This window comes from Myiozetetes cayanensis, unplaced genomic scaffold (genome assembly GCF_022539395.1).
Source record: "Myiozetetes cayanensis isolate MyiCay16 unplaced genomic scaffold, myiCay2020 scf14, whole genome shotgun sequence".
Taxonomy (NCBI): domain Eukaryota; kingdom Metazoa; phylum Chordata; class Aves; order Passeriformes; family Tyrannidae; genus Myiozetetes; species Myiozetetes cayanensis.
Genome location: NW_026087048.1, coordinates 341,710 through 357,055, shown reverse-complemented (window position 1 = coordinate 357,055; position 15,346 = coordinate 341,710). Strand labels below are relative to the sequence as shown.

The following is a 15,346-nucleotide window of genomic DNA, read 5'->3' as shown; positions in this document are numbered from 1 at the left end:
GGAGGGCTCAGATCCCCGGGCACTCAGGCTGTGTGCTCTGTACCCAGCAGTGTGTCAGTGTGATGTGTGCCAGGAGGGCTCAGAGCCCCGGGCACTCAGGCTGTGTGGCTGCACCTGAGCCAGAGGGAGCTCTGCCCAGAGAAATGGTCCAATACATGGCTTGGCTTGGCATTCCTGAGAAAGAGAATCTCAAAGAACCATCAGATGTTACATTTCTTCTTACTGGGAAGACCCTTTTTTTGCAATACCATTTTTTCCTCTAAACCCATGAAATTTTGGAATTTACACCTCTTGTCAGAAGTACTAATCCCTCACGTTGGAGGAAGTCCCCAAATCCTACCACCTGTACCCCCAAGTCATTAGTCACTGTATAGGTTTAATGGCTTAAAAGACTCTTCTAGGAATGTGCCATGGTGAACTGACATTTTTTGAAGATTTTAGACAAAGTAAATTTTGTCTCAGCCTTGTACAACATTCCTGACTACACAATACAGTTTCCAGTCATTGTTCAATCTGTTCAAAACACTGGATTATTTTAGACAAAAAGGAAGAATTTCATGTATTAATAGACATTTTAGGTGGAATAATTTAGTTTTATTACTAAAATAGTAATTAAATCTACATTAGAGGCCAAATGAGTAAGTTTTCCTTTAGTGTTTACAGTGAACAATCAAAAGCAGTTTGCCAGACTTCTGAGTAACCTCCCTAGTCAGCAGAAAGGTCGTCTGTGAAACATTGTACAACTCGTTATGATCCATTCTGGGACAGACTAAAAATGCTGCCAGAGCTGTGGATGGATTGCAAGTTGTCTCACAGTGGCTAAGTGTGTTTTAATTGAATGGCATATATTCTTTGTACATAATAATGTTAATATATGGTATACTTTCCCCTTACTCCTGGATTTCCTTCCCTTATTCCTATACATCCTATACTTTTCCCTTACTCTCAGTGAATTAGGAGATATAATAATCGTAAGAAGATACTAAAATGTATATTTATTATGGAATAAAACTTAAAGTTGATGCCTCTGCATAGCTATCACTGGAACATTTGAGTGCTTGAGAGGTACTTTTTCATTATTTGAAACTTATTCTTGGAGCAGAGCAGTCCCAAGAATAGGCCATAAAATCTTGCTGCCTTAAATTTGGAGTCACATCTTGTTCTGCTGAATATAAATATTCTACTTCTGTCCTTCTCTCTGTTTAAGATAGGTTTAATGATATCTGTTTTTCTCTATAGCAGTTTTAGCACTGCAAAACTGATACTAGTCCCAAAATCTTTACTCACAAACTAATTGGATGGGTTTAGTATCACTCTGAGCCATGGAATGAAACCCTAGAGAATGATTAAAGCCACATCAACAATAAATGATAATTAAATATGTGATCACACGTATTTTTATTACCACTGCTGGAAATAGCAAAACTTTTTAACTCTAAAAGCTGCATTCAGTTGGGATGTGTTATTAATAAAGTGCCTCTGGATGCAGCAAATCATTACTCCTCTCTTCCCTTTGACACTGGAGTAATATTAGATAGAAATCCAGTATTTTCTCCAATTTCAGGAGTGTGTTAGCTAATATTCACATATCGCTTACAGTGTCAGCTTGTGACAGCATAGGTATCTTGAAAAAAATTAGAAAAAGTATTAATCTCTGCAGTCAGGGACTCAGAAGGCTTTGCAAAGTAGTCTGAATAGTAGAACATTTGGCAAAAATTGGGTATCTATTGCATTTCTAAAAAAAAAAAAATCCAAATTCTGGTTTTGTACTTTAAAAAACTGAATACATGGGATTCAGTTAATTATCATCCATTTAGCACTAGGTAAACTAATACCTCTGTAGGTGAGGAGACAGGAGAGTTCAGACCTGTGCTCCTCAGTAACTTTGCTCTGTGACATAAGACAGCTTAGAAAATGCTTAGAACGCTTTTGGGTTTTAAAATATTTAGGTTATGCTAAACCTAATCTATGACTAAAACATTTTTCTAGGAAGCTGAGAGATATTTTGAAGAAAACTAGGTTGCCTTGCCTAATACTTGAGTTAAAATACAGCTGTGTGTTTCCTTGACAGAAATGTATGTGCAGCTCTATAAAGAGCATTTCTAGACTTGTGTTTGAAAACTCTGTTCAGTAATTCCAATGTGTCCATACAGTTGTAGAAGTTACATTTCATAGCTGAAGATGGTATAATCAGCACACATTCAGCCTGCAATTCATGGGCTCAAAATAACAAATGCTGCCTTTTTATTTCAGTACTTTGTTCCCTAAAAAGTAGTGCCTGACTGAGAAGGCTACAGAAGAGGCCAACTAGAATTGTATTTGTTGTGCAGAGATTGCTTTGCAGCTTCAGTTTCCATAGCATTAAGATCAGCCTCGCCTCTCACCAAAAAATCAGGCTTATTTTGCTCAATTCCAGCATCCAGGGATAAAGCACTGTCTTCAGCCATTGCTTCAGACTGAATTTACTGAAAACCCATTTCCCATGGCCTCGTATGGCAGTGCTTGAGAAGAATTATTTTCTCTGCTTCTTATGACCAGTGCTCTAAAAAGTTTCCAGTCAGCCACTGTTTTCCCAAGTTCCTCCCTTCCACTCCCTCCCATAGTGCCTGTGCTGCATTTTGAAGGCAGCTGGGAGGCAGAACTGCAGCTGCTGTCATTGGTGCTGCCCCTCTGAGAACCCTTTTCTCAGAGCCCACAGCTGCTGGAGGAGCTGCCACACACCAGCCATCCCTGCCCCTGCAGGCCCTGCCCTGTCCTGTCCACCAGCACATTCCAACAGCCCGGTGTGACAGCACTGTTACACAACACCTGGAATGCAGTGATTTCCCTGCAGCTCAGTAACATCTGTGAGCATTCCCTACTGGAATTTATAAAAGGCTATCACTGTAGCGATACCAGGGCCCGGGTACAGAGTGAAGATTCTTAGATGTGGGTGGAAAAACTCCATTACCCTGGCTAAAAAAAGGATTCTTGTCTCCATATGCTTTAGGAAAATCTGAGTCATGAGTTTCAAACACATACTCTGTGCTTCTGTATCTTCAGCTGCACGGTGGTGGCTTGTGGCAGGGTTGACTGCACTGTAAATCTCTATGTACTACTTAATATGGAGAACATTTTCAATTACTAGAAGACTGAAGCCTTTGCAGATGAGATCTGTTCTTTCCCCAAGAGACACTAATTTGTTCTGTTCTTGACAAGAAATTATTTTTGGTTAAGACATGAAGTCTCTGTAGTTTCCTTGCAATGCCATTCAAAAATATTTGTAGCACTCCATCTTACCTGGTTTTAGATATGCTTGTGTAGTGTGTTTCTTTGTGCCTGATCTGCTCTTACAAGCAGTTTGTCTCGTGGGCAGTTTTTTGCAGTCTGTGCAGAGCACTGCAGTGTTGTGACAAGATGCTGTTTTGATCCAGTGTAAAGTAAGTTTTGTTAATACTGCAGTCCCACTATGGGAACATCCTTAGTTGGCAGTAAGTGGAGCTGATGAAATGAGAGGCAACCCTAGTGGATGGATTGCTTGGTGGCCTGAGTTTCTTATAACTGACTCCACAGTTCAAATGGATCCCTAGTTTATTAAAGTTTATCCCATCATAGTGGGCATACAGATCATATTAGAAACCTTGCAAGTCTGCTAGTTCTTCTGACAGTGACACGGAGGGGCAGGTAATCACTGAGAAAGTTTTGCCTTCTCTGATTTTCTCCTTTAAACTTTTCTTCAGATACTCTATTTACTTTAAAGCTTTCTGTCAAGAGTAATTCTGCAAGATATCAGTAACTAAAAAGAGCTGGGTTCCTTTCATGTCTCCTCCTGTGACTGACATGCGTCTCAGCTTTGTATCTCAGAATCTAGAATCTGTGTTTCAGGAGAGATTTGCCACGTGATGTCACTGCAATAATCCATAGATATATCAGATCCCTGGATTTGTCTCAAACTAAGGTTTGGGGTTTTTCTTGTGGTATCAGAAATTCTGCAGGGATATCTAGGAGGTTTTAGGTTACAGTGACAGGATTTTTTTTACAATTTCATAAGGCCTAAGAAATTCCTCTCTACATAGCTACTCTAATCCTCTAAATCCATGCTAATTTTATTGCTTTATGTGTGCACACAGGACTCAAGAAGCTGGTTATATTAAAATGTTCCTATGGTTGGCTGATAGGTCCTTGTTTGGTGCAGAAGGAAAACGTGAAGTTGTATGGTACAAGTCAGAAGCCTGAGCTGAGTTCACCCCAGTGAAGTAGCTGCACAGGTCAAGCTTATCATAAGGATACAACAATGAAACACAGAAAAACATAACACTAAAAATACATTGTTTTTCCCTTCCAAATCACACACAGCAGATCACACTTACCAAGCCTCTCTAGAATTAGCTGGGGTTTTTTGACTATTTTTGATACAGTTCATATAATCCCTGCTTAATTATTTAGAATTCAGTATATAGATAAAAATAGGTATTTTAAAGTGTTTAGCAGGAGGAATTAGTGAGCTTTTATTGTAAATAAAATGCCCTGCTGCATTCAGCATTGGTGTGGCCTCCCCTGGGGTACTGTGTGCAGTCCTGGGCCCCATAATTTTAGAAGGATGGGAAGGTTCTTGTGCATGTCCAGAGGAAGGCAGCACAGCTGCTGAAGGGGCTGGAAGGAGCGTCCTGGCAGGGGTGGCTGAGGGCTTTGGGAGGCTCTGCTTTCAGGCAGGGAGGCTGAGGGGTGACCTCGTTGCTCTCCACAGCATCCTGAGGAGAGGAAGTGGAGAGGAAGGTGCTGAGCTCCTCTCCCAGGAGAGGATATCCAGTGCCAGGATGCATGGGAATGCTTCAGAGCTGTGTCATGATGGCTTCAGACTGGACAGGAGAAAGAGGAAGGCATTTACCAAAAGGGTGGTCAGACCTGGAACAGGCTTACAGTGTGGTCAGACCTGGAACAGGCTTACAGTGTGGTCAGTGCCCCAAGCCTGGCAGCGTTTTCAGAGGCATTTGGACAAGGCCCTTAAAACATGCCTTGACTTGGTCAGCCCTGCACAGTCTGGCAGTTGGACTAGGTAATCCTTGTAGGTCCTTCCAACTGAAATAATCTCTTCTACAACCAGTATTTGGTTTAAGAATGGGAAATACTCCCTGGCATCCAGCTAGTAAGGGCTAATAGTGAGTGCTTTTAAAAAAAATAATGCCTTTAATACCAGTGCATTATCTTTTAGTGCCCTATGTGGCTGCCAAGTTAATAGAATTATTCTCCTTTAGTTTTGGTAAGAGCAGGTCAGATTCTAAATGTTTGCTTGCAGTACACCTTAAAGAAATGCCTGAGCTGAAAATTGAAGAGAACTCCCTTTTACTGCATAGCTATCAAAGCATGACCCCTTACTGGTAAGAAAAAGAAATTGAAAACTAATTTCAAGGTTCAGGATTAATTCTCTGTCAAATTGACAGAAGAGAGCCTACACTATAATACATTTAGCATAAATGTAGAACCTTCTCTTGATCTGTTCCTTTCAGTGTGCAAGTTATTACTTTGATTTCATGGTTCCACAGCACAAGCATTTTAAAAGTTAGCTGTCTGAATCTGCTTTAAATATCTACAAACACATGCTTATTACCAAATGAATCTATCAGTTTGCTTCCTATTAACATCACTGAGCTCTACTGATGACCTTTTCCTGAATGTGTGTTTTTCCATCTTCCCTACAGTAATCGCTCAGAAATGATTGTCATATGAGGAGTTGGCTATGGCAAACAGGAAACACCAAAGCACTACAGCCAGCATGCTGGATCACAGAGTGAGAGCTTGCCCTACTTCATCTCACAGCAGAGAGCCTGAAAATGAAGAAAGTGACCTTCCTATTGAAGATTATGCAGCAAAAGAGGCACAACTAGCAACTGTCAGACAAGGCAGTCTTCCGCTCGTGGAACATGAGTGCAATGACCACAGTGGGGACGGGGACTCCAGCTCTGACTACGTCAATAACACCTCCGAGGAGGAGGACTACGATGAGGGCTTGCCAGAGGAAGAGGAGGGGATCACATACTACATCAGGTACTGTCCAGAGGATGACAGTTACCTGGAGGGAATGGACTGCAATGGCGAGGAGTATGTTCCCCAGGAGGAACACCACGTTCAAACAGATGAATGTCAGGAAGCTGTGGAAGAGTGGGCTGAAGGTAAAATTCAGCACCAGGATGGAAGCGAGGTGATGGACAGGCAAGAGTGGCAGGAAGGTCAGGATAACAGCGTTCAGATTTTGGAGGATGAAGCGTCATCTTTGGAGATTCAAGACCAAGAAGAAAACATACAGTACTGTCAAAGTGAAGGTGACTATCTGGACTATTACCCAGCAGAGGCTAATGGCAATTCACAGGGAATGTCACCGTACCATTCCAGAAAAGAGGATGCAGAGCTGGAAGAGCAGGAAGAGGACATTGACCAGATTGTAGCAGAAATCAAAATGAGTATGAGCATGAGCAGTATTAACAGTACAACAGAAATGAGTCCAGAGCACACGGGGACTGAAAACATGGCACATGAGTGCAAAGAGACTTGTTCAAAGGAAGAAGCTGTTCACAGTGCTAACAGGCATGAGGGGAGGCCAAAATCACTGAACATCCCATCTGCCTCGAAGCACAGTGGAGATGTGCATCGAGGATTTAAAGCCAAGTCAAGAACCCCAGAGGACAGACAGAAGTGGCCCCAAGAGCAGGTATGAAGTGCTCTGTTTAACCAGAAACATTATGCAAGTGTTATATTAATTATTCAAAACAAAATTAGTGATATTTTTATATATTAGCAATATTTATATATATTTATAAATATATTATTATATATATATAAGCAATGTTTTTACTTTTACTGTTACTGCATTCACAGCCACCTTGTGTGTTTAGAAAAAGGTGCTGAATGTAATCAGTATACATAGAGAACTAGCAAAGAGGTTTTGCACAGAGAACAGACAATTCTAGGTCAACAAAGGTATTCCAGTTGCATGGGGCAAACCCAGTTTGTTTGCTCTATTTTCATTCTGCAGTGGCGCACCAGAGAAATTGAAAACTCGGGTCAGCATTGAAATAATTGAATTTTTTTCCATTTTCCTGTACCATTGCCTTAGTGGGTGATTACTTTTGTTTTCAATAGAACACGTGTCAAGGCTGTATACTGCCTGTGTTAAAAGCAACTACAAGGAGTGCCTGTGTATTGCTGTGGTTTTTTCCTAGATGGACGTCTTGACCTTGACAAGAAGGAATAAATAGGAGCTTTACTTGTACTAAAAATGCTGTTAAGCAGTTTTATCACAGGAATGATGTAGAAGTTAATTTAAATCATGCATAATCTTTTCTTGTTCTAATGCTGAGTGCCAGAAAAAGAGAGTCTGAGAATGAAGCTCAAGCTTTTCTAAAGGAACAGAGGGGTGACTTTTTTCCCCTGAAGTTTCCGATTGAATGTGTTAACTTCCTTAGAGAGGCCTAAGGTCAGTTTAAAGCTTTGACTTTGCATCTCTAAAGTTACATGCAGCTGAATATTAGTTATCTTCTGCAATTAAGAGAGATCTACCTAAAAGAGGTAAAATACAGCTTGTATTTAGATGAGATACTAGTAAGAACAAGTGAATTATTTTGCCTTATCTTTAATTAAAATGCTTTATTAAGCTTCAGATGCCTGTTTGCTCTTTCAGTCTTTGTCAAATCTGTAAATGCAATTTTCTATAGTGAAGTGCCCCACAGTTAAAAAATTTAATCTAGGTGATTTCATTAAAACCAGACATTAAAATGTTAATTCATCCAGAAAAGAGTAAAAAGAAGTGAAATGTTCAAGTATATACTGATCAAACAGGTCAACCTTTATTATAACTGTGAACAAAAAAATCCTAGGGGGATATTTTCAGATTACCCATATGTACAGCAAGTTTTTAATATTGATTTTACAGTCAATTTTCAGCAGTATAATTATTACCAAATAGTGTAACTTACTATATTTAGGGCCCTACTGTCGGCATAGAAGTTCCTCTGTGAATAAGCCTGATGATCTTGAATTGTTTGAATAGTTACTAGGTATGGGCTAGGAGCAGAGAAGTTGAGTTTAGCATATTTTGGACTAGTGGTGGTCTTTCTAGCACAGTACACCAGCAGCTGCTGCTGGGAGCGTGGCTGCTTGCAAGTTTTTAAAATACTTGCAGAACAAAGGAGAAGAGGAGCTCTTGAATAAGAAAGTGAATTCTTCTATACTTGACTAAAACTGTTGGGTTTTTTCCCTACCAAATGATTGCCTATTCAAAACAAAATTTTAAATAGACTTTTAACATCTTTTTGTACTCTTTCAAAGTTTGTTTATCAGAGAGTGAGCTGAATTGCATTGTACCTTGATCATTTTTGATAACAACTGAGGGTCGTGTGGCACTGGGATATTGATGTAACTGCCCCTGGTGTGAAAAAAACCAAAAGAACCCAAATATTTCTGAACAGAGCTTTCTATAAAGCTCTGTCTGGGCTTTAGCTGTTGTTTCCAGTCAGTCTTGGGCCTTCATCTTGTTTGATACTGGAGGAAGTGCTGCTGTGCCAGGTGACAGCCACTGTCTGAGCTTACCCAGTCACTCTCCACAGCACCCCAGAGTGCTGTCTGATGGACAGAGCTGTGGGCAGTGCCCATCCCTTCAGCTCTGAGAAAGGAGAGCAGAGCTGCAGCAGTGCAAGTATCTGCTCAGATCAGCACACAGGGCTGAACTGGGTGACAAGGCATGGATTTAATCAGTATGGAGAAAGTGCTGGGGGCATTTCGTAACAATCAAGCCAACAGCAGGAACTGTTAACTCTGTAAGAAACATGAAGAAAGAAGTATCAAGTATGATAATTTATTTGGCATTGGCCAGATCATTTGGGAGCATGAACCAACTTCCAGCCCACATTGAGTAACAGAATGTACGTTTACTGACAACCGATTCTTTCTTTACATGCAGGTTCATTTTCAGTTTAGTCAAGTGTGTGCTAATCAGAAAACTGTCAGAGTATTACCATTCTGTTGTACATGCTGGAGTTAATATGTTTGCTGTCAGTGTTTACAGTAATGTATCTTCATTGTGGCCATGTCATAATCCCTGCTTAAAGGATACTTAATCTAAATCCTACTATTTTAGGGAATAATGTGCGATGATTATGCTTGTTGTTTTAAAGCCCTCTAGATATTTGTTTGCCTCACTAATATATTTCACTGCACATCAACACAGACTGCTCCATATTGGTGTAACCATGCAATATCATTAGAGTTGTCCTGTCTCAAACAGAATTATGTTTATAGGCAGAGATTTGGGAAGGTTCTCAGCTATTACAGCCATGTAGACAGGCACTAGTCAGTGGGTTCCCAAGTCCTGGTGCTCTGTGTGTATCTCAGATGGAATTTTCTTTCTTAAAATCCTGCTTACTACTTGATTTGCATATGTTGTGTTACCTGAGCGTTGTCATTACTGAGCTAATAATAGCTCTAATGTGCTTGCTTCATTAGCATATTTTGTTCAGCTGACTAAATATTAGTCATAGGGAGTACTTTGTGCAGAGATGAACAGAAAGACTTTCTTTCACTACAGCTAGATACTGCATTTGAGAGTCAGAAGACAAGGAGTTATGTTCACATTTAATGTTCAGACTGACCCTTTCAAATCATGTGGGCTCGGTGTTTTCCATTTGCACAGTTGTTGATACAAGCTTTCATTTGTGAAGCTTTACAACAACATTTAGGCACTCATTTTTATACATAATGGAGAAACTAAGAAAAAAGGAAAATGAAATATCCTAAACCATACCAATTTGTTCCAGAAATCACCTTGGCTTTCCAGATTTCTAACCCTGCAAATCCGAGTCATGAAAACTTCACTTTCTTGGCACGTATGGGACACAGGCACTCCCTGTGCTGGCTGCTGGTGTTCTGTGACTTGTGTCAATCTGGAGAAGAAATTCTGCCCCTGTGACTATTGGAATTTAGAAAAAAAAGGAGTGTTCTGTAGTTTAAAAACCTCAGTACTTCCTTTGTGTATTTTCTCTTCTGCATTTCTCAGAAGCCTGAAGCTGTGCTGTCAGCATCCTGTAGATTTGCTTGCCCCAAAAGGAAGGAGATGCCAAGAAGTATCTCCCACAAACACAGGATCCTGTACTCAGTGCTAGAATTCTGTTTTTCAGATGGCTGTTAGGGCTGTTTTGATTATGTCCAGTACTGAGAATGAGCACATGTAAAAATTCTTATTTTGGTTTCTGAATAATTTGAACATGTCAGCATTTGGCTCAATTTCATGTGAAAAATTTGCATTAAATAAAATAATTTCAATTTAAATCAGTAGTATAACTACACTTAATGATAATTGAAATGTCTTATAATTTACATCAAAGTAGATATTTTATTTTAATTCAACACAATGTTTTTGTATGAAACTGATATTTACTAAATTACAATAGGAAATTTGGTTATATCACATTTTTGTATTTCTGTAACAGTAATGAATATTGATTGTACATAAATAACTACAGATAAGTAATAGAGAACACACTAAGTAGAGTTAATGTTAATGTTTTGTGATTTTTTTAAAGTAAATTTAATTTAATCTGTTGAGAATTTTCTGATTATCTTTGCACCATTAACTTCCACTTTGTTTTGACGCTTTTCAGAAGACAAAAGGATCTGAAATCCTTTCCTCTTTCTTTCAGATGTGCAATGGTTTAGAGCAGCCCAGGAAGCAGCAGCGTTCAGACCTCAACGGGCCGGTTGACAATAATAACACACCTGAGGTAGGTCCCCCGGGCTGCCTGGCTGTCTCCTGAGCATTCCCCGAGGGAAAGTAGGCATCACACTGCCAGCTTTCTCCCTCTCACACACCCAGACTTAGGCTCTGTTTCTTTTCCTGAACTGACAGTAAATACCATGTGTGCCTACTCTGAAAACTCTTTGAACTATACCCATGAATGTTTGCTGCCTCATTCATTTTATGTAACTGTACATGGCATGTACTCAAGCCTGAAATTTTCTGATGACGTAGGGAGAACAGTTCAGAAGTTCTCTTTTTGGATTATTGGAGAGCAAAATAGCATCAAAAAGAAATTGATTTCTATTCCTCCCCCACCCCACTGCCAGTGTCAGTCCTGGTTAGTCAGCTGTGAGGAGATGCAGTGGCAGACAGACCTACTCTGTCACTGAAGGCTGGAGCAAAGAAGACATCTAAGAATGCAGAATGAGTTATGCTTGAGGCAAAGCACAATGCAATGATATTCAGACTTAGGAGCAGAAGTCTGTTGTCTAAAAACGTAACATATTTATCCTGTAGCCTGTTATATTAATGAAGAGCCACATTTCTAAAGCCTTTTCCCATGATGGAGAAATCAGCCTCTTTCCTGGAAACAGGAATGACTGAGGAGACTGGCAGAAGATGAGGAATGGAAGGACTGTGTTTGTTTATTGAGAATAGAGACAGGAGAGTAAAACTACTTGCTAGATCAAGTGTAATGTGTGCAGTCAGGGACAGTTCTTTTTATTCGCTGACCCAGAATCTTGCTTTGTTAAATGTTCTTATTGGAAAATTGATGTATCATTAATAGGCAATGTGATCTAATGGACAAATTATTGGGCTGGGAATTGCTGGGTTGTGTTGCTCATTTGATAGCTGATTTCCTAGATAATTTTCATGTTTTTCCGCTGCCTTCCTTATATGTTTTTGTGCGTTGACATCTGCTTTGAGATTCCAGGTACACTCTGTAACACTTAGGTTGGGTTCATGACTGTGATGTAATGTGTTTCACTGTGCTGAATAGTGGCTGTGTGGCAGTGGTCAGCTGTTTAATATGAATTCACTTCATTGTGTGAAAGTTATTTGGTTACAACTGTACCGTTTTTATTTCTCAACAGACAAAGAAAGTGTCTTCCTTTCCAAGTTTTGTTGATGGTAAGTTTGACATCATCCATAGTTGAAGTAGGACAAAGTGGAAGCAAATACTTTAATATATATTAAAGATCACAGTTCTAGAAACCAGTCAAACCCAAGAGAAAACTTTACAGAAAACGGAAAAGTTGAGGTATGGAAGTATTGAACATTTTCGTGCTTCCCCATGGCAGTGGGAGCATAGTGGTGATAAAAGGCAGGAGCAGAAGAATTCAGGTGAAGATGGAGACAACTACATCGTGGTTAGAAAAGGTGGTAACAGTGGGCCCCAGCAGGGTGCAGATTTATGAATGTACAGGAGCCCTGTGTTCTTCAGGGCCCATTGTTGCACTCTGGGAATCTCAGTTGTGAGCACAAACAGACAGGTTCTCCTGAACTGACAAAAACCCAGTCATTCAGTCCTCTGGGTAGGAGAGCAATGCTTTGACATGATTTTTCAATCTCCTTTGCACTGCTATATTCTGTTTGAAGAAAAATAAGTCAATTTATTAACACAAGAAGGTGGACAGAAATAAAATAGGATTGTACTGAAAAACATTATCACACTGATTCACAGACAGATGAAGCACTTTTTATGGGGAAAATGCATACAGCTCTTCCTGCAGAGGAAATGTCTACACTGTGAAGTGAGAAACAACAGTAGGAGATTTCCAAGGATCTGACCCCTTAGATCTGCCATGACCACACACAACAGAAACCATAAAAGAATGTTAAAAACTTAATTTTTAATGCATTTCTCAAATCAGGAAAAAATGCAATTTAGAATAATATTAGAATGTCCAATAAATTTTTCTTTTATTCCCTGATCTCATCACCTTGACATTCATCTTCTGTTTTCAGTAATTTCTTTAAAGAGCTAGAACAAGTGGAAAGATCAGAGATTGTCCCTCGAGATTGACATCTGAGGGACATTACATGGAACACTTGGCATGTAGTGGCTAACAGGCCCTAAATAGAGGTAAATTGAAATGCATTCTCCACGGGGGGCAGAGCCAAGAAAGCAGGCTGGTGCTTTGTGCTCGCTCCCTTGTATTATGGTTGTCCACCAGACAATCAGCAGACGCTTCTTACAGAGCTGGAGAACAGGCTGGGGAATTCACCCCTCACAGCACTGCAGATACAACTGCACAGTTTAATTTTGTTTGGATAAAAACTTTGTCTTTTTCTTTCCATACCAGTCATCTCAACACTCTGCTGGAAAGGGATCAGAATACTCTTTCACATAGCATAATCCTTTTCTTTTTAGTTCAATCCTTTTGCTTTCTCTGATTTTTCCTGTAGTTGCACTGCATGTGAAAATAAGCTGTGTGTTAGGCTTTCTCTATTGCAGGTATTATCTGGCTTTGTCTAATACAAATAAATACATGGCCCACTAGGAGCTTATGATAGCTCCTGACTGCTCTCCACAGTTTTTATTATTAGTTTGTATGCAGAGTCCCAAAAAGAGCAGGACCTTTCTGCACATGAGAAAAGGTTCTGCCAGCTAACACTGCTGTTCTTCCCTGAGCTTTGACAGTGATACCACAACCCACAACCATATTCTGGTTATATTAAAGCACTTACAGCATGACTCCTTAACTACAGTAGCTATATCTGTGTCTCTGTTAATGCATAGTATCTTTCATGTGCATGTGAACTTAAAAAAAAATTAGATAACAGGCCCAAAAATATTGGAAATGAGTCCTTTTGCTGTTGGAATTGTGTCAGTAGTAATACTACCATGTGCTTGTAGTGGTAATTAGCTCCACGTTCAGTGGTTCTGGCTTTTTTGCTCTCTGTTGTATCACCATGAATCACCCCTGCACAGTAAGAAGCTTGATGAAGTAAAGAAATCAGCCAAAATATGGAAGTTGTAGATAGGCATTCTGAAAGGTGACTTATGCCCTGTGTCCATTTACTCCTTATGCAAAATGTGCTGCTGTGCCACATATCCCAAGGCCTCAGTGCACTGTGATAGTTCAGAAAGAAGCTGAAGGTGCTTCAGTGTTCTGAGTGCAACCTCTAAATACTGTCTGAATCCTTGGGTTACACATGATGTTAGATAGATATAAAAATGAATATTAAATGATTATTAAATTCAGTTATGCTGAATTATTGAATATTTTTCTTATTTTATGAATACAAAAGTTAATTTTAAAATGTTTACACCTGGTCTACTTAGTCTAGAAATATGTTGCATTAATAGATCAGCAGAAAACCAAGTAATCTCTATTGCATTGATAAGATGGTGCAGAAATTCAGATTTTTCAGAAATAGTTACCTAATATTTAAGCACCAATACTCAACATAAAATTGCAGTCTTGGCTCCCATCAAACTAACCTTCAAGTTAGAAATCTATTCCTCCTTCCCTTCCTCATCAGTAAGCCTTACACATGCTTGCAGTCAAGGTCATGCTTAAGTGCTCTGATGAGCTGGGACCTCAGCCAAGTCTGCATTTTTGCATTATTTAAAGCAGACAGAGATAAGGGAAGAAAACACTCAGGTGACCCAGTTTGACCCTGGCAATTTTCAGTACCATTCCATCCTTCCCACAGATGTCTTATTTTACCTGACAACTGCTTACATTGCCTTCGTGATGGGAAATGTATGTTGGAATTGGAAGTGCTTTCTGCCCAGCAAGGACTTTTTTGGTGTGTTTGGTTTTTTTTTCTGTATTATTTATGGCTGTAGGTATTTTATACATGCTGTTGATTTATAGATGATGTAGCAGATGTTGTTGCTCATATAATGGTTACAGAAAAAAACACTTTCTAGTGCTGTGAAGAAATGATGAAACATCCAACCCCCCCCCCCAATCTTTAAAGAATCCCAATAAATAACATTATATAAAATTGCTTAACATCTTAGGTTATTTCCACGTTCAAGAAGCTTTTCATACAAATTAGTTAAAAGCACCATTGCTGTCACCAAACAGCCAAGACGTGAGAAGAAATTGTTGTGTAGCCTATCAATGACTTGGAAACCAAGGCAAAAATGTCTTGCTTAAAGATGTGCAAAGCACTCTGGAAGTGGGCCAAATTCAACATACTCGGAAATAATTGAAGAGAAAACAGAATCACAGAAAGAAAACACTTTCCTGAGTTCTTCCAGAGCTTTTGGGATGGAAAGAAATTAGATGAAGGGACAGATATATTTCAAATAGCCAGCACAACTTTTTTTGTTGACAAATCCTGCAGACTCCTAGAGTTTTGGTATTTGCTTGATGTAGTAATGAGTATATTAGAATTTGCAGCAAGAATTGAATTTTACTTGTCTTCAGACACGAAGTATTTAAAGAAAATTAATCTAAATTACCTGCTAAAGGAGTTTACTTAAACTGATTTAAACATTATATGGGTAAGCATATTTCAGAGTTAAAGCAATCTGGATTCAATTTAGCTTGATTTACTTAACCTGAAGTGAATGAAGGAAATAAAGGCACTTTAATTTTGAATGAGCGTGTTGATGCAGGT

The 15,346-nt window shown here is 39.4% G+C and overlaps 1 protein-coding gene across 2 annotated transcripts in view; it reads left to right on the top strand.

The window, feature by feature from the left end:
• APBA2 (amyloid beta precursor protein binding family A member 2) overlaps positions 1-15,346 on the top strand; it is a 69,610-nt gene that overhangs the window by 29,337 nt on the left and 24,927 nt on the right. For both annotated transcript variants that reach the window (XM_050309310.1, XM_050309309.1), the window contains exons 2-4: positions 5,679-6,685; positions 10,668-10,748; positions 11,860-11,896. In XM_050309310.1, coding sequence (XP_050165267.1) covers positions 5,717-6,685; positions 10,668-10,748; positions 11,860-11,896 — 1,087 coding nt within the window. In that variant the 5' untranslated portion in view covers positions 5,679-5,716. The remainder of the gene's footprint in view (positions 1-5,678; positions 6,686-10,667; positions 10,749-11,859; positions 11,897-15,346) is intronic.